The sequence below is a fragment of the Tachyglossus aculeatus genome, chromosome 7 (assembly GCF_015852505.1).
Source record: "Tachyglossus aculeatus isolate mTacAcu1 chromosome 7, mTacAcu1.pri, whole genome shotgun sequence".
Lineage (NCBI taxonomy): Eukaryota > Metazoa > Chordata > Mammalia > Monotremata > Tachyglossidae > Tachyglossus > Tachyglossus aculeatus.
In genome coordinates, this window is record NC_052072.1 from 15,891,273 (window position 1) to 15,915,700 (window position 24,428).

At 47.3% G+C, this 24,428-nt stretch overlaps 1 protein-coding gene, 5 non-coding genes and 1 pseudogene across 6 annotated transcripts in view; 1 reads left to right on the forward strand and 6 right to left on the reverse strand.

Moving 5' to 3' along the window:
• Nucleotides 1–710: 710 nt before the first annotated feature.
• Nucleotides 711–792, reverse strand: TRNAS-AGA. The gene has a single exon. It is a non-coding gene; the product is annotated as a tRNA-Ser (tRNA).
• A 4,542-nt stretch (nt 793–5,334) lies between these two features.
• On the reverse strand, nt 5,335–5,498 carry LOC119931008. Its single transcript, XR_005451878.1, has one exon. It is a non-coding gene; the product is annotated as a U1 spliceosomal RNA (small nuclear RNA).
• A 589-nt stretch (nt 5,499–6,087) lies between these two features.
• On the reverse strand, nt 6,088–6,251 carry LOC119931019. Its single transcript, XR_005451889.1, has one exon. It is a non-coding gene; the product is annotated as a U1 spliceosomal RNA (small nuclear RNA).
• Nucleotides 6,252–6,827: 576 nt separating this feature from the next.
• Nucleotides 6,828–6,991, reverse strand: LOC119931043. Its single transcript, XR_005451911.1, has one exon. It is a non-coding gene; the product is annotated as a U1 spliceosomal RNA (small nuclear RNA).
• Nucleotides 6,992–11,554: 4,563 nt separating this feature from the next.
• On the reverse strand, nt 11,555–11,698 carry LOC119931066 (annotated as a pseudogene).
• Nucleotides 11,699–14,522: 2,824 nt separating this feature from the next.
• Nucleotides 14,523–14,686, reverse strand: LOC119931031. The gene has a single exon (XR_005451900.1). It is a non-coding gene; the product is annotated as a U1 spliceosomal RNA (small nuclear RNA).
• A 2,789-nt stretch (nt 14,687–17,475) lies between these two features.
• The window catches only part of KCTD20 (potassium channel tetramerization domain containing 20), a 50,598-nt gene continuing 43,645 nt past the window's right edge, over nt 17,476–24,428 (forward strand). The window contains exon 1 of the mRNA XM_038749652.1: nt 17,476–17,518. Within this exon, the coding sequence (XP_038605580.1) occupies nt 17,508–17,518 (11 nt within the window). The 5' untranslated portion in view covers nt 17,476–17,507. The remainder of the gene's footprint in view (nt 17,519–24,428) is intronic.

Sequence of the window (24,428 nt, forward strand, 5' to 3'; positions counted from 1 at the left end):
GGAGGGGAAGGAGGTAAGGCCGGGGGAATCATCATCATTCATTCAATCGTATCTATTTGAGCGCTTACTGTGTGCAGAGCACTGTACTAAGCGCTTGGGAAGTACAAGTGGGCAACATGTAGAGACGGTCCCTACCCAACAGCGGGCTCACAGTCTAGAAGGGGGAGACAGACACCAAAACCAAACATATTAACAAGATAAAATAAATAGAATAAATATGTACAAGTAAAATAAATAGAGTAAAAAATATGTACAAACATATATACAGGTGCTGTGGGGAAGGGAAGGAGGTAAGGTGGAGGGATGGGGAGGGGGAGGATGGGGCTTAGTCTGGGAAGGCCTCCTGGAGGAGGTGAGCTCTCAGTAGGGCTTTGAGGGGAGGAAGAGAGCTAACCATTCATTCACTCAATATTTATTGAGCGCTTACTGCATGCAATCAATCAATCGTATTTATTGAGCGCTTACTGTGTGCAGAGCACTGTACTAATCAATCAATCAATCAATCGTATTTATTGAGCGCTTACTATGTGCAGAGCACTGTACTAAGCGCTTGGGAAGTACAAATTGGCAACATATAGAGACAGTCCCTACCCAACAGTGGGCTCACAGTCTAAAAGCCCTTGGGAAGTCCAAGTTGGCAACATATAGAGACAGTCCCTACCCAACAGTGGGCTCACAGTCTAGAAGGGGGAGAAAAAATAAAAGAGCCACGTAGTCGGCAGGATACGAACCTGCATGGGGAAACCCCAGTGGCTTTCTAGTCCATCGCCTTAACCACTCGGCCACGACTACAGTGCAGAGCACTGTACTAAGCGCCTGGGGAAGTACAATACAGCAATAAAGACAGAAAAGGCCACCCTAAGGAGGACCCCCATCCCGTTTCTCCCTCCCCTCCGGCTCAGGAAGCCGATGGGGGCTTATGTGAGCAGGGGAGGGTTAAGAAGGCCAACTTGCCTGTAAGAAGGATCAGCAGGATGCCCCTGGCTCAACTGCACCAGGGTTTAAATCCACCCCCGCAGTGCTTTGCACATAGTAAGCGCTTCAAAAATGCTATCATTATCATTAAAACCCTCCAACCTCATCCCTGCAGCTCCAGAGCCCAACCCATCAACCCCAGATCCACCGGATCGACTCCTCCGTCGCCATTTCTCACAGCTGTTGCAAAATAAAAAGCATCCCTTAGTAGCAAACGGAAAAAGAATAGGAGATGTAAATTCTGTATTCTGGGTGGACATTTTTATCTCATTTTAGTGCACTATGTTTCTCCAGACATTATTTACTCCGTAGAAACAGCTCCAACTGTTCTCCAAGGGATGCACTCTGGCAGGTGCATTAATTAACTCCGCTGCAGATGTAACCTTATTCCCTAGTCTCATCACATTCATTTTATTCTCCAAAGGTGCTTCAGTAATCACATAATAATTATAAACAGAACCACATTTCCCTCTTAGACTTTGAAAATACGGACATATGTCTCAGTCCCCACAAATACAATTTAAAACTGCACGGGCTGTGGATCTTAAAAGCGTAACCTAGATACAATATTCCAGAAGGTCGCATTTTCAAGCTCTCTCAAATCGCTGTCAGGATTAGTTTAAAATCAAGGGCAGGAGGGGCACTAAATAAAAAGGCTCAGGAGCACTGAGTTAGCAGTTATATGGGATTCCTTCCGGGGTTAGAGTTGGGATTTTAAATTGCTTGCAGACCTTTTTAAAAATAAGAGCATACAAAGATTGCTAATACTACTGCATGGAGAATTGGAGGACCAATACTGTCAAAGAATGAACCCTAAGGAAATCAAAAAATTACAGTAATATTTTTTAAATGGTATTTGTTAAGCGCTTACTATGTGCCAAGCACTGTTCTAAGCACTGGGGTAGATACAAGGTAATTAGGTTGTCCCACGTGGGGCTAACAGTCTTAATCCCCATTTTACAGATGAGGGAACTGAGGCACAGAGAATGATGATGGTATTTGTTAAGTGCTTACTATGTGCAAAGCACTGTCCTAAGCACCAGGGGAGATGCAAGGTGATCAGGTTGTCCCACGGGGGGCTCACAGTCTTAATCCCCATTTTACAGATGAGGGAACTGAGGCACAGAGAATGATGATGATCGTATTTGTTAAGCGCTTACTATGTGCAAAGCACTGTTCTAAGCACCGGGGGAGATAAGAGGTGATCAGGTTGCCCCACGTGGGGCTCACAGTCTTAATCCCCATTTTACAGATGAGGGAACTGAGGCACAGAGAATGATGATGATGATGGTGGTATTTGTTAAGTGCCTACTATGTGCAAAGCACTGTTCTAAGCACCGGGGGAGATACAAGGTGATCAGGTTGTCCCACGTGGGGCTCAGTCTTAATCCCCATTTTACAGATGAGGTAAGTGAGGCCCAGAGAAGTTAAGTGGCTTGCCCAAGGTCACACAGCTAAGTGGCAGAGTTGGGATTTGAACCCATGACCTCGGACTCCCAAGCCCGTGCTCTTTCCACTGAGCCATGCTGCTTCTCAAGTGAAGTGACTTGCCCAAGGTCACACAGCTGACAAGTGGCAGAGGCAGAATTAGAACCCATGTCCTCTGACTCCCGAGCCCATGTTTTTTCCTCTGAGACACGTTGCTTCTATGTGTCGAGCACTGTTCTAAGCACTGGGGGAGATACAAGTTCATCAGGTCCCTGCCTCGCATGGGGTTCGCAGGGAGAAGACATTCCGAATCCCCATTTGACAGTTGAGGAAACTGAGGCACAGAGAAGTTAGGTGACTTGCCCAAGGTCACGCAGCAGGCAGGGAAGTGATGGAGTGAGGATTAGATCCCAGGTCCTCTTGCTCCCAGGCCTGATTTATCCACTGGGCTGTGCTGCTTCCCTAAGAGATGAAGTGAAATTCAGCTGTAATGGAATTTTTCATAATAATAATAATAATAATAACGGCATTTATTAAGCGCTTACTATGCGCAAAGCACTGTTCTAAGCGCTGGGGGGATACAAGGTGATCAGGTTGCCCCACGGGGGGCTCACAGTCAATCCCCATTTTACAGATGAGGTAACTGAGGCGCAGAGAATTTAAGTGACTTGCCCAAGGTCACACAGCTGGCAATTGGCGGGGGCAGGATTTGAACCCATGACCACTGACTCCAAAGCCCGTGCTCTTTCCATTGAGCCATGCTGCTTCTCATCATTTCATCATTTTCATCATTATCATTATCATCATTATCATTTCATCATTATCAATGGTATTTATTGGGAATTTACTGTGTGCAAAGCATGAAACAATGGGAAAGTACAATGAGAAGCAAGAGCCCTTCTAGACTGTGAGCCCGCTGTTGGGAGGGACCGTCTCTATATGTTGCCAAATTGTACTTCCCAAGTGCTTAGTACAGTGCTCTGCACACAGTAAGCGCTCAATAAATATGATTGATTGAATGAATGAATGAACTTGGACTTCCCAAGCGCTTAGTACAGTGCTCTGCACACAGTAAGCGCTCAATAAATACGATTGAATACTGTTCTAAGCACTGGGGAGGTTTACAAGGTGATCAGGTTGTCCCACGGGGGACTCACAGTCTTCATCCCCATTCTACAGATGAGGTAACTGAGGCCAAGAGAAGTTAAGTGACTTGCCCAAAGTCACACAGCTGACAATTGGCAGAGCCACGATTTGAACCCATGACCTCTGATTCCATGGCTCTTTCCACTGAGCCATGCTGCTTCTCTGCTGTGTGACCTTGGGCAAGTCACTTAACTTCTCTGTGCCTCAGTTCCCTCATCTGTAAATCTGTGAGCCCCCCGTGAGACAACCCGATCACCTTGTAACCTCCCCAGCGCTTAGAACAGTGCCTTGCACATAGTAAGCGCTTAATAAATGCCATCATTATCATTATTATTAGAAGGGGGAGACAGACAACAAAACAAAATATATTAACAAAATAGAATAAATACGTACAAATAAAATAGAGTAATAAATACATACAAATATACAGGTGCTGTGGGATTGATTGAATGAATGAATGAAGTGACTTGCCCAAAGTCACCCAGCTGACAATTGGTGGAGGTGGGATTTGAACCCAGGACCTCTGACTCCAAAGCCCGGGATCTTCCCACTGAGCCACGCTGCTTCTCAGATGAAGTCACTGAGGCACAAAAAAGTGTAGTGACTAGCCCAAAGTCACACGGCTAATTCATTCATTCATTCATTCAATCGCATTTATTGAGCACTTAGTGTGTGCAGAGCACTGTACTAAGCGCTTGGGAAGTACAAGTTGGCAACATATAGAGACGGTCCCTACCCAACAGCGAGCTCACAGTCTAGAAGGGGGAGACAGACAACGAAACAAAACATATTAACAAAATAAAATAAATAGAATAAATATGTACAAATAAAATAAATTAATTAATATGCTGTGAGCCCGCTGTTGGGTAGGGACCGTCTCTACATGTTGCCAACTTGGACTTCCTAAGCGATTAGTACAGTGCTCTGCACACAGTAAGTGCTCAATAAATACGACAATGAATGTAATAGAGTAATAAATACGCTGTGTGACCTTGGGCAAGCCACTTAACTTCTCTGAGCCTCAGTTCCCTCATCTGTAAAAAGGGGGATTAAGACTGGGAGCCCCACGTGGGACAACTTGATCACATTGTATCCCCCCCCAGCGCTTAGAACAGTGCTTTGCACATAGTAAGCGCTTACCAAATGCCATTATTATTATTATTATATACAGGTGCTGTGGGATTGAATGAATGAATGAATGAAGTGACTTGCCCAAAGTCACCCAGCTGACAATTGGCCGAGGCAGGATTTGAACCCAGGACCTCTGACTCCAAAGCCAGGGCTCTTCCCACTGAGCCACGCTGCTTCTCAGATGAAGTCACTGAGGCACAAAAGAGTGTAGTGACTACCTCACTGTCACAGCTGTCGAGTGTACTGACGGCTAATTCATTCATTCATTCATTCAACCGTATTTATTGAGCGCTTACTGTGTGCAGAGCACTGTACTAAGCGCTTGGGAAGGACAAATTGGCAACATCTAGAGACAATCCCTACCCAACAGTGGGCTCACAGTCTAAAAGGGGGAGACAGAACTTTAGGTAAGTCACTTTACTTCTCTGTGCCTCACCTACCTCATCTGTAAAATGGGGATTAAGACTTCGAGCCCCCTGTAAGACAACCTGATCACCTTTTAACCTCCCCCCAGCACTTAAAACGTAGTAGGTGTTTAATAAATACCATCATTATTATATTGCCCCCTTTCAACCTGAATAGTAACTACCCGTCAATACCAGCCACTAAAGTTGACACTTAATAAATAAACAAATCTACTGTCTAAACGCCAAACAGGGGAGAGCGCGAACGCAGTCCCCCACTACCACAAATTATGCAGTCGAGTTTCCCGCATTTGGGGAAATCGCAGGGGTCAGCACAGCCGGAGTGCAATGGCGGAGCCTCACCCTGGGAAAACCACCTACGTGATCATGGTGTCTCCCCTGCCAGGTAAGTATGATTTCCTCACTCTCCTCCCACCAGGCCAGGCCACGCACACCACTGTACGCTCACGTCTACTACACCACGGCTTGACTCAGTTTACGCGTGCTGGGTTTTAGAGCTATTTTAAAACTCTTCAGCTTAGAAATGATGCGCACATCGGCTGGATTCCCTCAAAAAACGAAATTAACTCCGAAGGAGCGGTGTACCGAAGAATTTCCCGGCGGGCCCAGCGCTCCACCCCTCATTTACATAGGCCATCCTCCTGTTGGCGTTTCTCCTTCTGCATCCGTCACTCCGTTCATTCATTCATTCAATCGTATTTATTGAGCGCTCACTGTGTGCAGAGCACAGTACTAAGAAAGTAGTACTAAGTACTACTTAGAAAGTAAAAATTAGCAACGTATATAACTAACGCATACATATTTCCAAAGCCTGGACTCTTTCACCGAGCAACACTGCTTCTCCAATAGCAAATGAACACGCAACACCTTTGCCTTCCACGCCGATATTACTTAATTTCAGTTTTGATAATAGCCGGTTTTCCGTATTTGTCACGAAGTGCGGCGGCCAAAACACAGCAAGACCTGCTTTTTGAACGCAAATCAGGGGAGAGCGCGAACGCAGTCCCCCACTACCACAAATTATGCAGTCGAGTTTCCCGCATTTGGGGAAATCGCAGGGGTCAGCACAGCCGGAGTGCAATGGCGGAGCCTCACCCTGGGAAAACCACCTACGTGATCATGGTGTCTCCCCTGCCAGGTAAGTATGATTTCTTCACTCTCCTCCCACCAGGCCAGGCCACGCACACCACTGTACGCTCACGTCTACTACACCACGGCTTGACTCAGTTTACGCGTGCCGGGCTTTAGAGCTATTTTAAAACTCTTCAGCTTAGAAATGATGCGCACATCGGCTGGATTCCCTCAAAAAACGAAATTAACTCCGAAGGAGCGGAGTACCGAAGAATTTCCCGGCGGGCCCAGCGCTCCACCCCTCATTTACATAGGCCATCCTCCTCTTGGCGTTTCTCCTTCTGCATCCGTCACTCCGTTCATTCATTCATTCATTCAATCGTATTTATTGAGCGCTCACTGTGTGCAGAGCACAGTACTAAGCACTTAGAAAGTAAAAATTAGCAACGTATATAACTAACGCATACATATTTCCAAAGCCTGGACTCTTTCGCTGAGCAACACTGCTTCTCCAATAGCAAATGAACACGCAACACCTTCGCCTTCCACGCCGCTATTACTTAGCTTCAGCTTTCATAGTAGCCGGTTTTTCGTATTTGTCATGAAGTGCGGCGGCCAAAACACAACAAAACCTGCTTTTTGAACGCAAATCAGGGGAGAGCGCGAACGCAGTCCCCCACTACCACAAATTATGCAGTCGAGTTTCCCGCATTTGGGGAAATCGCAGAGGTCAGCACAGCCGGAGTGCAATGGCGGAGCCTCACCCTGGGAAAACCACCTACGTGATCATGGTGTCTCCCCTGCCAGGTAAGTATGAGCCTTTACTCTTACTGCCAGCAGGCCAGGCCACGCACACCACTGTACGGTCACGTCTACTACACCACGGCCTGACCCAGTTTACGCGTGCTAAGCTTTAGAGCTATTTTAAAACTCTTCAGCTTCCAAATGATTCGCACATCGGCTGGATTCCCTCAAAAAACGAAAATAACTCCGAAGGAGCGCAGTACGGAAGAATTTCCCGGCGGGCCCAGCGCTCCATCCCTCATTTACATAGGCCATCCTCCTCTTGGCGTTTCTCCTGCATCCGTCACTCCGTTCATTCATTCATTCATTCATTCATTCATTCATTCATTCATTCATTCATTCATTCATTCATTCATTCATTCATTCATTCATTCATTCATTCATTCATTCATTCATTCATTCATTCATTCATTCATTCATTCATTCATTCATTCATTCATTCATTCGTATTTATTGAGAGCTCACTGTGTGCAGAGCACTGTTCTAAGCGCTGGGGGGATACAAGGTGATCAGGTTGCCCCACGGGGGGCTCACAGTCAATCCCCATTTTACAGATGAGGTAACTGAGGCACAGAGAAGTTAAGTGACTTGCCCAAGGTCACACAACTGGCAATTGGAGGGGGCAGGATTTGAACCCATGACCACTGACTCCAAAGCCCGTGCTCTTTCCATTGAGCCATGCTGCTTCTCATCATTTCATCATTTTCATCATTATCATTTCATTATCATTATCATTTCATCATTATCAATGGTATTTATTGGGAATTTACTGTGTGCACAGCATGAAGCAATGGGAAAGTACAATGAGAAGCAGCATGGCTTAGTGGCAAGAGCCCTTCTAAGACTGTGAGCCCGCTGTTGGGTAGGGACCGTCTCTATATGTTGCCAACTTGTACTTCCCAAGCGCTTAGTACAGTGCTCTGCACACAGTAAGCACTCAATAGATACGATTGAATGAATGAATGAACGTGGACTTCCCAAGCGCTTAGTACAGTGCTATGCACACAGTAAGCACTCAATAAATACAATTGAATGAATGCATGAACTTGGACTTCCCAAGCGCTTAGTACAGTGCTCTGCACACAGTAAGCGCTCAATAAATACGATTGAATGAATTAATGAATCAGAGGACATAGGTTCTAATCCCGCCTCCACCACTTGTCTGATGATGATGATAATGGCATTTATTAAGCGCTTACTATGTGCAAAGCACTGTTCTAAGCACTGGGGAGGTTTACAAGGTGGTCAGGTTGTCCCACGGGGGACTCACAGTCTTCATCCCCATTTTACAGATGAGGTAACTGAGGCCCAGAGAAGTTAAGTGACTTGGCCAAAGTCACACAGCTGACAATTGGCAGAGCCAGGATTTGAACCCATGACCTCTGATTCCATGGCTCTTTCCACTGCCCCATGCTGCTTCTCTGCTGTGTGACCTTGGGCAAGTCACTTAACTTCTCTGTGCCTCAGTTCCCTCATCTGTAAAATGGGGATGAAGACTGTGAGCCCCCCGTGGGACAACCTGATCCCCTTGTACCCTCCCCAGCGCTTAGAACAGTGCCTTGCACATAGTAAGCGCTTAATAAATGCCATCATTATTATTATTATTAGAAGGGGGAAACAGACAACAAAACAAAACATATTAACAAAATAGAATAAGTATGTACAAATAAAATAGAGTAATAAATACATACATACAGGTGCTGTGGGATTGAATGAATGAATGAACTGACTTGCCCAAAGTCACCCAGCTGACAATTGGTGGAGTCGGAATTTGAACCCAGGACCTCTGACTCCAAAGCCCGGGCTTTTCTCACTGAGCCACGCTGCTTCTCAGATGAAGTCACTGAGGCACAAAAAAGTGTAGTGACTAGCCCAAAGTCACACGGCTAATTCATTCATTCATTCATTCATTCAATCGTATTTATTGAACGCTTACTGTGTGCAGAGCACTGTACTAAGCGCTTGGGAAGTACAAGTTGGCAACATCTAGAGACGGTCCCTACCCAACAGCGGGCTCACAGTCTAGAAGGGGGAGACAGACAACGAAACAAAACATATTAACAAAATAAAATAAATATGTACAAATAAAATAAATAAATAGACTGTGAGCCCACTGTCAGTGGGCTCACAGTCTAGAAGGGGGAGACAGACAACGAAACAAAACATATTAACAAAATAAAATAAATAGAATAAATATGTACAAATAAAATAAATAAATTAATATGCTGTGAGCCCGCTGTTGGGTAGGGACCGTCTCTACATGTTGCCAACTTGTACTTCCCAAGCGCTTAGTACAGTGCTCTGCACACAGTAAGCGCTCAATAAATACGATTGAATGAATGAGAGTAATAAATACGTACAAACATATATGCATATATACAGGTGCTGTGGGATTGAATGAATGAATGAAATGACTCGCCCAAAGTCACCCAGCTGACAATTGGTGGAGCCGGGATTTGAACCCAGGACCTCTGACTCCAAAGCCCGGGCTCTTTCCACTGAGCCGCGCTGCTTCTCAGATGAAGTCACTGAGGTACAAAAAAGTGTAGTGACTAGCCCAAAGTCACACGGCTAATTCATTCATTCATTCAATCGTATTTATTGAGCACTTATTGTGTGCAGAGCACTGTACTAAGCGGTTAGGAAGTACAAGTTGGCAACATATAGAGACAGTCCCTACCCAACAGCGGGCTCACAGTCTAGAGCAGCATGGCTTAGTGGAAAGAGCCCGGGCTTTGGAGTCACAGGTCATGGGTTCAAATCCCAACTCTGCCAATTGTCGACAGCTGTGTGACTTTGGGCAAGTCACTTACCTTCTCTGTGCCTCAATTCCCTCATCTGTAAAATGGGGATTAAGACTGTGAGCCCCCCATGGGACAACTTGATCACCTTGTAACCTCCCCAGCGCTTAGAACAGTGCCTTGCACATAGTAAGCACATAATAAATGCCATTATTATTATCATTATTAGAAGGGGGAGACAGACAACAAAGCAAAACATATTAACAAAAGAGAATAAATATGTACAAATAAAATAGAGTAATAAATACGTACAAACATATATACAGGTGCTGTGGGATTGAATGAGTGAAGTGACTTGCCCAAAGTCACCCAGCTGACAATTGGCGGAGGCGGGATTTGAACCCAGGACCTCTGATTCCAAAGCCCGGGCTCTTTCCACTGAGCCACACTGCTTCTCAGATGAAGTCACCGAGGCGCAAGAAAGTGTAATGATAATAATGATAGCATTTATTAAGCGCTTCCTATGTGCCAAGCACTGTTCTAAGCGCTAGGGAGGTTACAAGGTGATCAGGTTGTCCCTCAGGGGACAACTGTTGGGTAGGGACTGTCTCTATATGTTGCCAACTTGTACTTCCCAAGCGCTTAGTACAGTGCTCTGCACACAGTAAGCGCTCAATAAATACGATTGATTGATTGATTAAACCCCATTGTGCAGATGAGGTAACTGAAGGGTAGTGACTAGCCCAAGGCCACACGGCTAGTAAGTAGCAGAGGCGGGATTTGAACCCAACACCTTTGACTCTCATGCCCAAATTGGTTCTCTTCAGCCTTTCAATAAAAATAATAATAATAACGGCATTTATTAAGCGCTTACTATGTGCAAAGCACTGTTCGAAGCGCTGGGGAGGTTACAAGGTGATCAGGTTGTCCCACGGGGGGTTCACAATCTTAATCCCCATTTTCCAGATGAGGGAATTGAGGCACAGGGAAGTGAAATGACCCGCCCAAAGTCTCACAGCTGACAGTTGGCGGAGGCTGGACTTGAACCCACGACCTCTGACTCCATCATCGTCAATCGTATTTATTGAGCGCTTACCGTGTGCAGAGCACTGTACTAAGCGCTTGGGAAGTACAAGTTGGCAACATATATATATCCAAGGCCCGGACTCTTTCACTGAGCCACGCTGCTTCTCCAATGAGGAATGAAAACCCAACCACCTTTGACTCCGTGGCTCAGTGGAAAGAGCACGGGCTTTGGAGTCAGAGGTCATGGGTTCGAATCCCGCCTCCTCCAATTGCCGGCTGTGTGACTTTGGGCAAGTCACTTTATAATAATAATAATAATAATGTTGGCATTTGTTAAGCGCTTACTACGTGCAAAGCACTGTTCTAAGCGCTGGGGGGATACAAAGTGATCAGGTTGCCCCATGTGGGGTTCACAGTCTTAATCCCCATTTTGCAGATGAGGGAACTGAGGCTCAGAGAAGTTAAGTGACTTGCCCAAGGTCACACAGCAGACGTGGCGGAGTCGGGATTCGAACCCATGACCTGACTCCAAAGCCCGTGCTCTTTCCACTGAGCCACACTACTTCTCTGTGCCTCAGCTACCTCATCTGTAAAATGGGGATTAAGACTTCGAGCCCCCTGTGGGACAACCTGATCACCTTGTAACCTCCCCACCGCTTAGAACAGTGCATTACACATAGTAAGCGCTTAATAAATGCCATTATTATTATATTGCTTCCCCTTCAGCCTCAATGCTGACCAGCTTTTAATACCAGACACCGAAAGTGGCGACTAATAAGTAATAAAACCTACTTTTTAAACGCAAATCAGGAGAGAGCGCGAACGCGGTCCCCCAATACCACAAATTATGCAGTCGAGTTTCCCACACTTGAGGAAATCGCAGGGGTCAGTACAGCCGGAGCCTCACTCTGGGAAAAACCACCAACGTGATTATAGCGCATGTTCCCCGCCCCGCACCCCCCCGGTAAGCATGAGTCATTTTTTTTATTGCCACCACGCCAGGCCACGCACACCACTGTACGCTCACGTCTACTACACCACGGCTTGACTCAGTTTACGTGTGCTAAGCTTTAGAGCACTTTTAAAACTCTTCAGCTTCGAAATGATTCGCACATCGGCTGAAGTCCCTCAAAAAACGAAAATAACTCCGAAGGAGCGGAGTACCGAAGAATTTCCCGGCGGGCCCAGCGCTCCATCCCTCATTTACATAGGCCATCCTCCTGTTGGCGTTTCTCCTTCTGTCACTCCATTCATTCATTCATTCATTCATTCATTCAATCAATCAATCAATCAATCGTATTTATTGAGCGCTTACTATGTGCAGAGCACTGTACTAAGCGCTTGGGAAGTACAAATTGGCATCACATAGAGACAGTCCCTACCCAACAGTGGGCTCACAGTCTAAAAGGGGGAGACAGAGAACAGAACCAAACATACCAACAAAATAAAATAAGTAGGATAGAAATGTACAAGTAAAATAAATAAATAAATAGAGTAATAAATATGTACAACCATATATACATATATACAGGTGCTGTGGGGAAGGGAAGGAGGTAAGACGGGGGGATGGAGAGGGGGACGAGGGGGAGAGGAAAGAAGGGGCTCAGTCTGGGAAGGCCTCCTGGAGGAGGTGAGCTCTCAGCAGGGCCTTGAAGGGAGGAAGAGAGCTAGCTTGGCGGATGGGCAGAGGGAGGGCATTCCAGGCCCGGGGGATGACGTGGGCCGGGAGTCGATGGCGGGACAGGCGAGAGCGAGGTACGGTGAGGAGATTAGTGGTGGAGGAGCGGAGGGTGCGGGCTGGGCTGGAGAAGGACAGAAGGGAGGTGAGGTAGGAGGGGGCGAGGGGATGGACAGCCTTGAAGCCCAGGGTGAGGAGTTTCTGCCTGATGCGCAGATTGATTGGTAGCCACTGGAGATTTTTGAGGAGGGGAGTAACATTCCCAGAGCGTTTCTGGACAAAGACAATCCGGGCAGCAGCATGAAGTATGGATTGAAGTGGAGAGAGACACGAGGATGGGAGATCAGAGAGAAGGCTGGTGCAGTAGTCCAGACGGGATAGGATGAGAGCTTGAATGAGCAGGGTAGCGGTTTGGATGGAGAGGAAAGGGCGGATCTTGGCAATGTTGCGGAGCTGAGACCGACAGGTTTTGGTGACGGCTTGGATGTGAGGGGTGAATGAGAGAGCGGAGTCGAGGATGACACCAAGGTTGCGGGCTTGTGAGACGGGAAGGATGGTAGTGCCGTCAACAGAGATGGGAAAGTCAGGGAGAGGACAAGGTTTGGGAGGGAAGACAAGGAGCTCAGTCTTCGACATGTTGAGCTTTAGGTGGCGGGCGGACATCCAGATGGAGATGTCCTGAAGGCAGGAGGAGATGCGAGCCCGGAGGGAGGGGGAGAGAGCAGGGGCAGAGATGTAGATCTGGGTGTCATCAGCGTAGAGATGATAGTTGAAGCCGTGGGAGCGAATGAGGTCACCAAGGGAGTGAGTGTAGATTGAGAACAGAAGGGGACCAAGCACTGAACCTTGGGGAACCCCCACAGTGAGAGGATGGGAGGGGGAGGAGGAGCCTGCAAAAGAGACTGAGAAAGAACGACCGGAGAGATAAGAGGAGAACCAGGAGAGGACGGAGTCTGTGAAGCCAAGGTCAGATAGCGTGTTGAGGAGAAGGGGGTGGTCCACAGTGTCAAAGGCAGCTGAGAGGTCGAGGAGGATTAGGACAGAGTATGAGCCGTTGGATTTGGCAAGCAGGAGGTCATTGGTGACCTTTGAGAGCGCAGTTTCCGTGGAATGAAGGGGACGGAAGCCAGACTGGAGGGGGTCGAGGAGAGAGTTGTTGTTGAGGAATTCTAGGCAGCGCGTGTAGACAACTCGTTCAAGGAGTTTGGAAAGGAATGGTAGGAGGGATATGGGACGATAACTAGAAGGTGAGGTGGGGTCAAGAGAGGGTTTTTTTAGGATGGGAGAGACATGGGCATGTTTGAAGGCAGAGGGGAAGGAACCAGTGGAGAGTGAGCGGTTGAAGATGGAAGTTAAGGAGGGGAGAAGGGATGGAGCGAGAGATTTCATAAGATGAGAGGGAATGGGGTCAGAAGCACAGGTGGCCGGAGTAGCACTTGAGAGGAGGGAGGAGAGTTCCTCTGAGGATACCGCTGGGAAGGATGGGAGAGTAGCAGAGAGTGTTGAGAGCCGGGGGGTTGGAGAAAGGGGGGAAGAGACTTTGGGGAGGTCGGACCTGATGGATTTAATTTTGTTAATGAAGTAGGAGGCCAGATCGTTGGGGGTGAGGGAAGGAGGAGGGGGAGGAACCGGGGGCCTGAGAAGGGAGTTGAATGTACGGAAGAGCTGGAGTCCCTCAGAAAACGAAAATAACTCCGAAGGAGCGGAGTACCGAAGAATTTCCCGGCGGGCCCAGCGCTCCATCCCTCATTTACATAGGCCATCCTCCTGTTGGCGTTCCTCGTTCTGCATCCTTCACTCCGTTCATTCATTCATTCAATCGTATTTATTGAGCTCCCACTGCATGCAGAGCACTGTACTAAGCGCTTAGGAAGTAAAAGTTCGTAACGTATATAACTAGATAACCAACATATACATGTATCTCCAGAGCCTGGGTTCTTTCACTGAGCAACGCTGCTCCTTGAACGGCAAATGAACACCCGCCAGTTTTGCCTCCCCCCCTAGTACTAACCTCCTCTTCGATAATACGGGTGTGTTCGTATTCGCCACAAACTGGACCGGATAATTCGTAGCAAAACCTACTTTTTGAACGCCAAACAGGGGAGAGCGCGAACGCAGTCCCCCACTACCACAAATTATGCAGTCGAGTTTCCCGCATTTGGGGAAATCGCAGGGGTCAGCACAGCCGGAGTGCAATGGCGGAGCCTCACCCTGGGAAAACCACCTACGTGATCATGGTGTCTCCCCTGCCAGGTAAGTATGAGTGTTTTCTCTTACTGCCGGCAGGCCAGGCCACGCACACCACTGTAGGCTCACGTCTACTACACCACGGCTTGACTCAGTTTACGTGTGCTAAGCTTTAGAGCACTTTTAAAACTCTTCAGCTTCGAAATGATGCGCACATCGGCTGGATTCCCTCAAAAAATGAAAATAACTCCGAAGGAGCGGAGTACTGAAGAATTTCCCGGCGGGCCCAGCGCCCCACCCCTCATTTACATAGGCCATCCTCCTCTTGGCGTTTCTCCTGCATCCGTCACTCCGTTCGTTCATTCATTCATTCATTCATTCATTCATTCATTCATTCATTCATTCATTCGTTCGTTCATTCATTCATTCGTTCGTTCATTCATTCATTCATTCATTCGTTCATTCATTCATTCAATTGTATTTATTGAGCGCTCACTGTGTGCAGAGCACTGTACTAAGCGCTTGGGAAGTACAAGTTGGCAACATATAAAGACAATCCTTACCCAACAGTGGGCTCACAGTCTAGAGCCTACGTTCTCTGCCTTCCTCTAGTATGTTCGGTTTTGTTCTCTGTCTCCCCCTTTTAGACTGTGAGCCCACTGTTGGGTAGGGACTGTCTGTATATGTTGCCAACTTGTACTTCCCAAGCGCTTAGTACAGTGCTCTGCACACAGTAAGCGCTCAAAAAATACGATTGATTGATTCCTCTGTGTTGGTTTTCCGTGATTTCCAGACTGTGAGCCCACTGTTGGGTAGGGACCATCTCTATATGTCGCCAACTTGTACTTCTCAAGCGCTTAGTACAGTGCTCTGCACACAGTAGGCGCTCAATAAATATGATTGATTGATTGATTGATTTCTTCTAAAAAACAATAATAATGGCATTTATTAAGCACTTACTACGTGCAAAGCACTGTTCTAAGCGCTGGGGAGGTTACGAGGTGATCAGGTTGTCCCATGGGGGGCTCACAGTCTTAGTCCCCATTTTACAGATGAGGGAACTGAGGCACAGAGAAGCGAAGTGACTTGCCCAAAGTCACACAGCTGACAATTGGCAATTCTAGACTGTGAGCCCACTGTTGGGTAGGGACCGTCTCTATATGGTGCCAACTTGTACTTCCCAAGCGCTTAGTACAGTGCGCTGCACAAAGTAAGCGCTCAATAAATACGATTGATTGATGATTGATTGTAGGGCCTGCTTAGGGCCCTTCGTTCAAAGACCCCAAACTAAAATAGTTGTTAATAATAATAATCCTTATTCCCACTGAGGGGGGCTGGGATGGGAAAGTGGGCTTAGAAGCAGTTTGGCTCAATGGAAAGAGCCCGGGCTTTGGAGTCAGAGGTCACGGGTTCAAATCCCGGCTCCGCCACTTGTCAGCTGTGTGACTTTGGACAAGTCACTTAACTTCTCTGTGCCTCAGTTACCTCATCTGTAAAACGGGGATTAAAACTGTGAGCCCCTGTGGGACAACCTGATCACCTTGTAACCTCCCCAGCAATTAGAACAGTGCTTTGCACATAGTAAGCGCTTAACAAATACCATTATTATTAATTAGGCAAGTGTTGGCAGGCGAGGACAGTACCTTGCACAATGCTGGGGGAAAGCAGACACTTTTTACTTTTTTTTTTGAAGTGGTATTGGTTACATATTTCCTATTTATTTTATTTTGTTAATAAGTTTGGTTTTGTTCTCTGTCTCCCCCTTCTAGACTGTGAGCCCGCTGTTGGGTAGGGACCGTCTCTAGATGTTGCCAACCTGTACTTCCCAAGCGCTTAGTACAGTGCTCTGCACACAGTAAGCGCTCAATAAATACGATTGAATGAATGAGGGGGCTTTTACTTTGATAGCCCAGGGCTCGGGGAGGGGTCGGGTGTAGGGCTGGGGGTGGAACTTTTACTTTGACAGGTGGGCTCCGGAGGGGCTTTTACTTTGATATCCCCGGGCTCTGGGGGTGGGGGAGGAAGGAGACTTTTACTTTGACAGTGTTGTGTAGGGACCGTCTCTATATGTTGCCAACTTGTACTTCCCAAGCGCTTAGTACAGTGCTCTGCACACAGTAAGCGCTCAATAAATACGATTGAATGAATGAATGAGGGGGGCTTTTACTTTGATACCCCAGGACTCGGGGAGGGGTCGGGTGTGGGGCTGAGGGAGGAAACTTTTACTTTGACAGGCGGGCTGCAGAGGGGCTTTTACTTTGATATCACCGGGCTCGGTGGGGGGGAGGAACTTTTACTTTGGCAATCGGGCTCTGAAGGGGCTTTTACTTTGATATCCCCGGGCTCTGGGGTGGGGGAGGAAGGTGACTTTTACTTTGACAATCGGGCTCCGGAGAGGCTTTTACTTTGATATCCCCGGGCTCAGGGGTAGGGGAGGAAGGAGCTTTTACTTTGGCAATCGGGCTCCGGAGGGGCTTTTACTTTGACATCCCCGGGCTCGGGGGTGGGGGGGAGGGGGTGGAAAACTTTTACTTTGACAAGCGGCTCCGGAGGGACTTTTACTTTGACACCCCCGGGCTCGGGGGTGGGGGAGGAGACTTTCATTTTGACGGGCGGGCTCCGGAGGGGCTTTTACTTTGATATCCCCGGGCTCGGCGGGGGTTGGGGGGGGGGGAGAAACTCTTTTACTTTGGCCAGCGGGCTCCGGAGGGGTGGGAGACTTTTACTTTGACAGCCCGGCTCGGGGAGGGGGGAGGCGACTTTTACTTTGGCAGGCGGGCTCCGGGGTGGGGGACTCTTATTTTGGCAGGCGGGCTCCGGCGGGGTCCGGCGCTCGGCTTCCCCCTGGGCCCGGGGAAGGGGGGAGACGTGCCGCTCTTTGCCGCCCGTGACGTCATGAACCCCGAGTAAGTTGGGGGTCCCGGGGGGTCCCGGGGGGATCCCGGGGGGGTCCGCAGCAGCCAAGGCCCCCGGCCGGGAAAGGGACAAACTTCCCGGGAAAGCCAGTGGAAAGTTGTTCAGGATGGGCCCGCCTCTCCCAACCGGGAGCCCACCGACACGCCTGTGAATAATAGTAATAATAATAATAATGAGGGCATTTGTTAAGCGCTTACTATGTACGAAGCGCTATTCTAAGCGCTTGGGGGGTGATACAAGGTGATCAGGTTGTATTTTATTGTATTTTTCGTATTTATTGAGCGCTTACTATGTGCAGAGCACTGTACTGAGCGCTTGGGAAGTGCAAATTGGCAACATCTAGAGACAGTCCCTACCCAACAGTGGGCTCACGGTCTAGAAGGGGAAGACGGAGAACAAAACCAAACATGCTAACAAAATAAAATAAATAGGATAGATAGGTACAAGTAAAATAAATAAATAGAGTAATAAATATGTACAAACATATATACATATAGACAGGTGCTGTGGGGAAGGGAAGGAGGTGAGACGGGGGGGATGGAGAGGGGGACGAGGGGGAGAGGAAGGAAGGGGCTCAGTCTTGTCCCACGTGGGGCTCACGGTCTTCGTCCCCATTTTACAGATGATGATGATGATGATGGCTTATTTATTTATTTATTTTACTTGTACATATCTATTCTATTTATTTTATTTTGTTAGTATGTTTGGTTTTGTCTCCCCCTTTTAGACTGTGAGCCCACTGTTGGGTAGGGACTGTCTCTAGATGTTGCCAGTTTGTACTTCCCAAGCGCTTAGTACAGTGCTCTGCACACAGTAAGCGCTCAATAAATACGATTGATTGATTGATTGATTGATTAAGCGCTTACTATGGGCACAGCACTGTTCTAAGCGCTGGGGAGGTTACAGGGTGATTAGGTTGTCCCACGTGGGGCTCACAGTCTTCACCCCCATTTTACAGATGATGATGGTGATGGCATTTATTAAGCGCTTACTATGGGCAAAGCACTGTTCTAGGCGCTGGGGAGGTTACAAGGTGATCAGGTTGTCCCACGGGGGGCTCACAGTCTTCATCCCCATTTTACAGGTGATGATGGTGGTGGCATTTATTAAGCGCTTACTATGTGCAGAGCACTGTTCCAAGCGCTGGGGAGGTTACAGGGTGATCAGGTTGTCCCACGTGGGGCTCACAGTCTTCATCCCCATTTTACAGATGATGATGATGGCATTTATTAAGCGCTTACTATGGGCAAAGCAATCAATCAATCGTATTTATTGAGCGCTTACTGTGTGCAGAGCACTGTAGTAAGCGCTTGGGAAGTACAAGTTGGCAACATATAGAGACGGTCCCTACTCAACAGTGGGCTCACAGTCTAGAAGCACTGTTCTAAGCGCTGGGGAGGTTACAAGGTGATCAGGTTGTCCCACGTGGGGCTCACAGTCTTCGTCCCCATTTTGCAGAGGAGATCACTGAGGCCCAGAGAAGTGAAGGGGCTTGCCCGAAGTCAAGTGTTTAGTACAGTGCTCTGTGCACAGTTAGCGCTCAATAAGTACGATTGAATGAATGGATGCACACAGTAAGCGCTCAGTAAATACGATTGAATGAATGAATGAATACAGCTGACAAGTGGCGGAGCGGGATTAGAACCCATGACCTTTGACTCCCAAGCCCGGGCTCTTTTCACTAAGACACGTTGCTTCACCAAACTCCAACCGGGAGTTGGCAGGGGGGCGGGACTCTTCATCTCTGGCAATAATAATAATAGTTTCTAGACTGTGAGCCTGCTGTTGGGTAGGGACTGTCTCTATATGTTGCCAACTTGTACTTCCCAAGCGCTTAGTACAGTGCTCTGCACACAGTAAGCGCTCAATAAATACGATTGAATGAATGAATGCAGTGACAAGTGGCGGAGCGGGATTAGAACCCATGACCTCTGACTCCCAAGCCCGGGCTCTTTTCACTAAGACACGTTGCTTCACCAAACTCCAGGCCGGAGGTGGGGCGGAGGGGAACTCTTCATCTCCGGTCATAATAATAATAATAATAATAGTTTCTAGACTGTGAGCCCACTGTTGGGCAGGGACTGTATATGTTGCCAACTTGTACTTCCCAAGCGCTTAGTACAGTGTTCTGCGCCCAGTAAGCGCTCAACAGATATGACTGAATGAATGAATAGTAATAATAATAATAAGAGAAGCAGCGTGGCTCAGTGGAAAGAGACCGGGCTTTCGAGTCAAGAGGTCATGGGTTCAAATCCCGGCTCCGCCAATTGTCAGCTGTGTGACTTTGGGCAAGTCACTTCACTTCTCTGGGCCTCAGTTACCTCATCTGTAAAATGGGGATTCATTCATTCTTTCAATCGTATTTATTAAGCGCTTGTTTGCAGAGCACTGTACTAAGCGCTTGGGAAGTACAAATCGGCAACATATAGAGATGGTCCAATACCCAACAATGGGCTCACAGTCTAGAAGGGGATTCATTCATTCTTTCAATCATATTTATTGAGCGCTTGTTTGCAGAGCACTGTACTAAGCGCTTGGGAAGCACAAATCGGCAACATATAGAGATGGTCCAATACCCAACAATGGGCTCACAGTCTAAAAGGGATTACGACTGTGAGCCCCCCATGGGACAACCTGATCCCCTGGTAACCTCCCCAGCGCTTAGAACGGTGCTTTGCACATAGTAAGCGCTTAATAAATGCCATTATTATTATTATTATTATTATTAATGGCATTTGTTAAGTGCTTACTATGTGCCAAGCACTGTACTAAGCGCTGGGCACTGTACCTCTATACTTGTTTTGTTGTCTGTCTCCCCCTTCTAGACTGTGAGCCCGTTGTTGCGTAGGGATTGTCTTTATCTGTTGCCGAATTGTACTTCCCAAGCGCTTAGTACAGTGCTCAGCACACAGTAAGCGCTCAATAAATACGACTGAATGAATGAATGAATACTGGAATATTCTGGCCATGGCATTCGGGCAGGACAGGAAGGGAGTGGAGGAGGCATGAAACTCCGAGGGCAGTAAAAACTCCCAATTACTACTGCTACTACTCATAATGGCATTTGTTAAGCACTTACTATGTGCCAAGCAGTATTCTAAGCTCTGATAATAATGATGGTATTTGTTAAGCGCTTACTATGTGCTTAGATTAGAACCCATGACCTTCTGACTTCCAAGGCCTATGCCTTCTGAACCTCAAGCTTAATATGTCCATAACCGAACTCCTCATCTTCCCTTCCAAATCCTCCCCTCCTCCTGACTTTCTTTTCTAATAATAATGGCATTTATTAAGTGCTTACTATGTGCAAAGGCACTGTTCTAAGCGCTGGGGGGATACAAGGTGATCAGGTTGTCCCACAGGGGGCTCACAGTCTTCATCCCCATTTTACAGATGAGGGAACTGAGGCCCAGAGAAGTGAAGTGACTTGCCCGAAGTCACACAGCTGACAAGTGGCAGAGCCAGGATACGAACCCATGACCTCTGACTCCAAAGTCTGTGCTCTTTCCACTGAGCCACGCTGCTTCTCTTGCACGCTGCTTTTAGACTGTGAGCCCACTGTTGGGTAGGGACTGTCTCTATATGTTGCCACCTTGTACTTCCCAAGCGCTTAGTACAGTGCTCTGCACACAGTAAGCGCTCAATAAATACAATTGATTGATTGATTGATTGATCAGTGTTGTACTAAGCACTTGGGAAGTCCAAGTTGGCAACATATAGAGACAGTCCCTACCCAACAGTGGGCTCACAGTCTAGAAGGGGGAGACAGAGAACAAAACCAAACATACTAACAAAATAAAATAAATAGAATAGATATGTACAAGTAAAATAAATAAATAAATAGAGTAATAAATGTGTACAAACATATATACATATATACAGGTGCTGTGGGGAAGGGAAGGAGGTAAGATGGGGGGATGGAGAGGGGGACGAGGGGGAACAACTTCTATGTGCCTCAGTTACCTCGTCTTTAAAATGGGGATGCCACACGGGACAACCTGATCACCTTGTAGCCCCCCCAGCTCTTAGAACAGTGCTTTGCACATAGTAAGCACTTAACAAATACCATTATTATTATTATTATGTACACATTTTTCAACTCTGAGGCCTCCTCCTACCTGTAATTTATTTTAGTGTCTGATTCCTCCAATAGATTGAAAGCCTCTTGGGGGCAAGGGATTCACTCTTTTGCTTCCTCCAAGGCACTCGTGGTATTGCTGTGCACAGAGGAAGAGCACAAGAAATATCAATCAAAAATAAATATTTTTTGTTTGTTGAGGAACCCGAGTGCTTAGTAATGATAATAATAATTATTATGGTACCTGTTAAGCACTTACTACATGCCAAGCACTGTTCTAGGCACTGGGGTAGATACAAATCAGTCAGGTTGGACAAAGTCCCTGTTCCATATGGAGCTCTCACTCTTAATCCCCATTTTGCAGATGAGATCATTGAGCCCCAGAGAAGTTAAGGGACTTGTCCAAGGTCACAGAGCAGACAAGTGGCGGGGCTGGGATTAGAACCCAGGTCCTTCTGCCTCCCGGCCTCGGGCTCCATCCACTAAGCCAAGCTGCTTGCTGTGCACACAGTAAGCACTCAATAAATATGGTTGATTGAGTAATTGATTGAGACAGGCAGTCTTGGGTGGCAGTTGCAGAGTTACTGGTGGGAAGAGCAGATAGGGACAACCAAGGAGACTTAGTAGGAAATGAAAATAGGTCAGCTACCAAACTTTAGAACAGGAGCAAAGACGATAGGTGATAGCTGGTGGCCTGTTTCGTTTCTATACTGATGGTGCTCCAGGAAATCCGGGGAAACCCCCACAGAAGGCTTTTTTTGATATATCTAAATTGAAGGCCTTCCCGGGACTCTAAAATTCTCCACCCTGCTCCCATGGAAAGAAGAAAAAAAGGCAGTCAGGATATCTGTATATGACAGTAATTTATTTATTTATTATTTATTTATATTAATGTCTGTCTCCCTCTCTAGACTGTGAGCTTGTTGTGGGCAAGAATGTGTCTGTTGTTATATTGTAGTCTCTCAAGGGCTTAGTACAGTGCTTTGCACACGGTAAGCGCTCAATACGGTTGAATGAATGAATGAAAGGAGAGGTTGAGGGGGAAAAAGTGGAGGACAGTGAAAATAGGGGGAGCAGAGAGCACCCTCTTTGCTTTCAGATCAACCCCCTGCTCTGAACCCTGCCCGTAGTCCTAGCCCTACTGAGAGCTCACCTCCTCCAGGATGCCTTCCCAAACTGAGCCCCCTTTTTCCTCTCCTCCTCCACATCCCCCTTGCCCTACCTCCTTCCCCTCCCCACGGCACCTGTATGTATGTTTGTACAGATTTATTACTCTATTTATTTTACTTGTACATATCTACTATTCAATTTATTTTGTTAATGATGTGCATCTAGCTTTACTTCTATTTATTCTGATGACGCCTGTCCACATGTTATGTTTTGTTGTCTGTCTCCCCCTTCTAGACTGTGAGCCCGTTGTTGGGTAGGGACCGTCTCTTTATGTTGACAGCTTGTGCTTCCTAAGCGCTTAGTACAGTGCTCTGCACACAGTAAGCACTCAATAAATATGATTGAATGAATGAATGAACCCCGAGCAATACCGTCACCTGTCCTGCTACCACCCCAATCTTGCTGACTCAAAGAGAGTGTGTTTTCTGGAGATAAATTTTTCTGTAGAATATCTGGATCCTGCCTGCATTCGCACACCCTACTTAGGCCGTCGACCCCCGGCCCACGTCATCCCCCTGGCCTGGAATGTCCTCCCTCTGCCCATCCGCCAAGCTAGCTCTCTTCCTCCCTTCAAGGCCCTACTGAGAGCTCACCTCCTCCAGGAGGCCTTCCCACACTCAGCCCCCTCATTCCTCTCCCCCTCGTCCCCCTCTCCATCCCCCCGTCTTACCTCCTTCCCTTCCCCACAGCACCTGTATATATGTATATATGTTTGTACATATTTATTACTGTATTTATTTTACTTGTACCTATCTATTCTATTTTATTTTGTTAGTATGTTTGGTTTTGTTCTCTGTCTCCCTCTTCTAGACTGTGAGCCCACTGTTGGGTAGGGCCCGTCTCTATATGTTGCCAACTTGTACTTCCCAAGCGCTTAGTCCAGTGCTCTGCACACAGTAAGCGCTCAATAAATACGAGTGATTGACTGATTAGGCCAAAAGTCCAGGATGATTTGGGGACCGTCCACAGAATCTCTTTCAATACCGAGAACCAACCCACAAAAGCTGAATCTGGATCATTACAGCCGCTGAATTGATTTATAGCGGCTGAACAGTTCGCCCCCTCCTACGTCCCCTCACCAATCTCTTATTCCAGCCCAGCCCACACACTCTGCTCTCCCAGCTCCAGGTTACACACTGTGCCCCCCATCTCATCCATCTCACCGTCGACCCCTTTCCCAAATCCTCCCGCTGGCCTGGAACTCCTACCCCCTCCATAAACGCTTGACCACCACCTTCCCCACCTTCAGAGCATTATTAAGGCCACATTTCCCAATTAAGCCATCTTTTCCCCGCCTCTCTCTTCCCTCCTGCGTCATCTGTGTGCTTGGACTTCTGACCTTTAGGCATTTGATATTTACCCCACCCTCAACCCCACAGCGCTGATGTACATATCTTTAAATTATGTATTATAAATCATTCATATTAATGTCCGTCTCCGCCTTGAGACTGTAAGCCCATGGACAGGGAATGAGCCTGCCAACTCTGTTGCATTTTACCATCTCAGGTGCTTAGCACAGTGCCCTGCGCACAGTAAGTGCTCAATAAGTGCCATTGGGCTGTGGAGAGTGGCTCTCAAAAAAGCCCCGCCATGGTGACTGATACTTTTCAGTGTGAAAACTGAATTGGAGTTCAGCTCAAGTAATAATAATA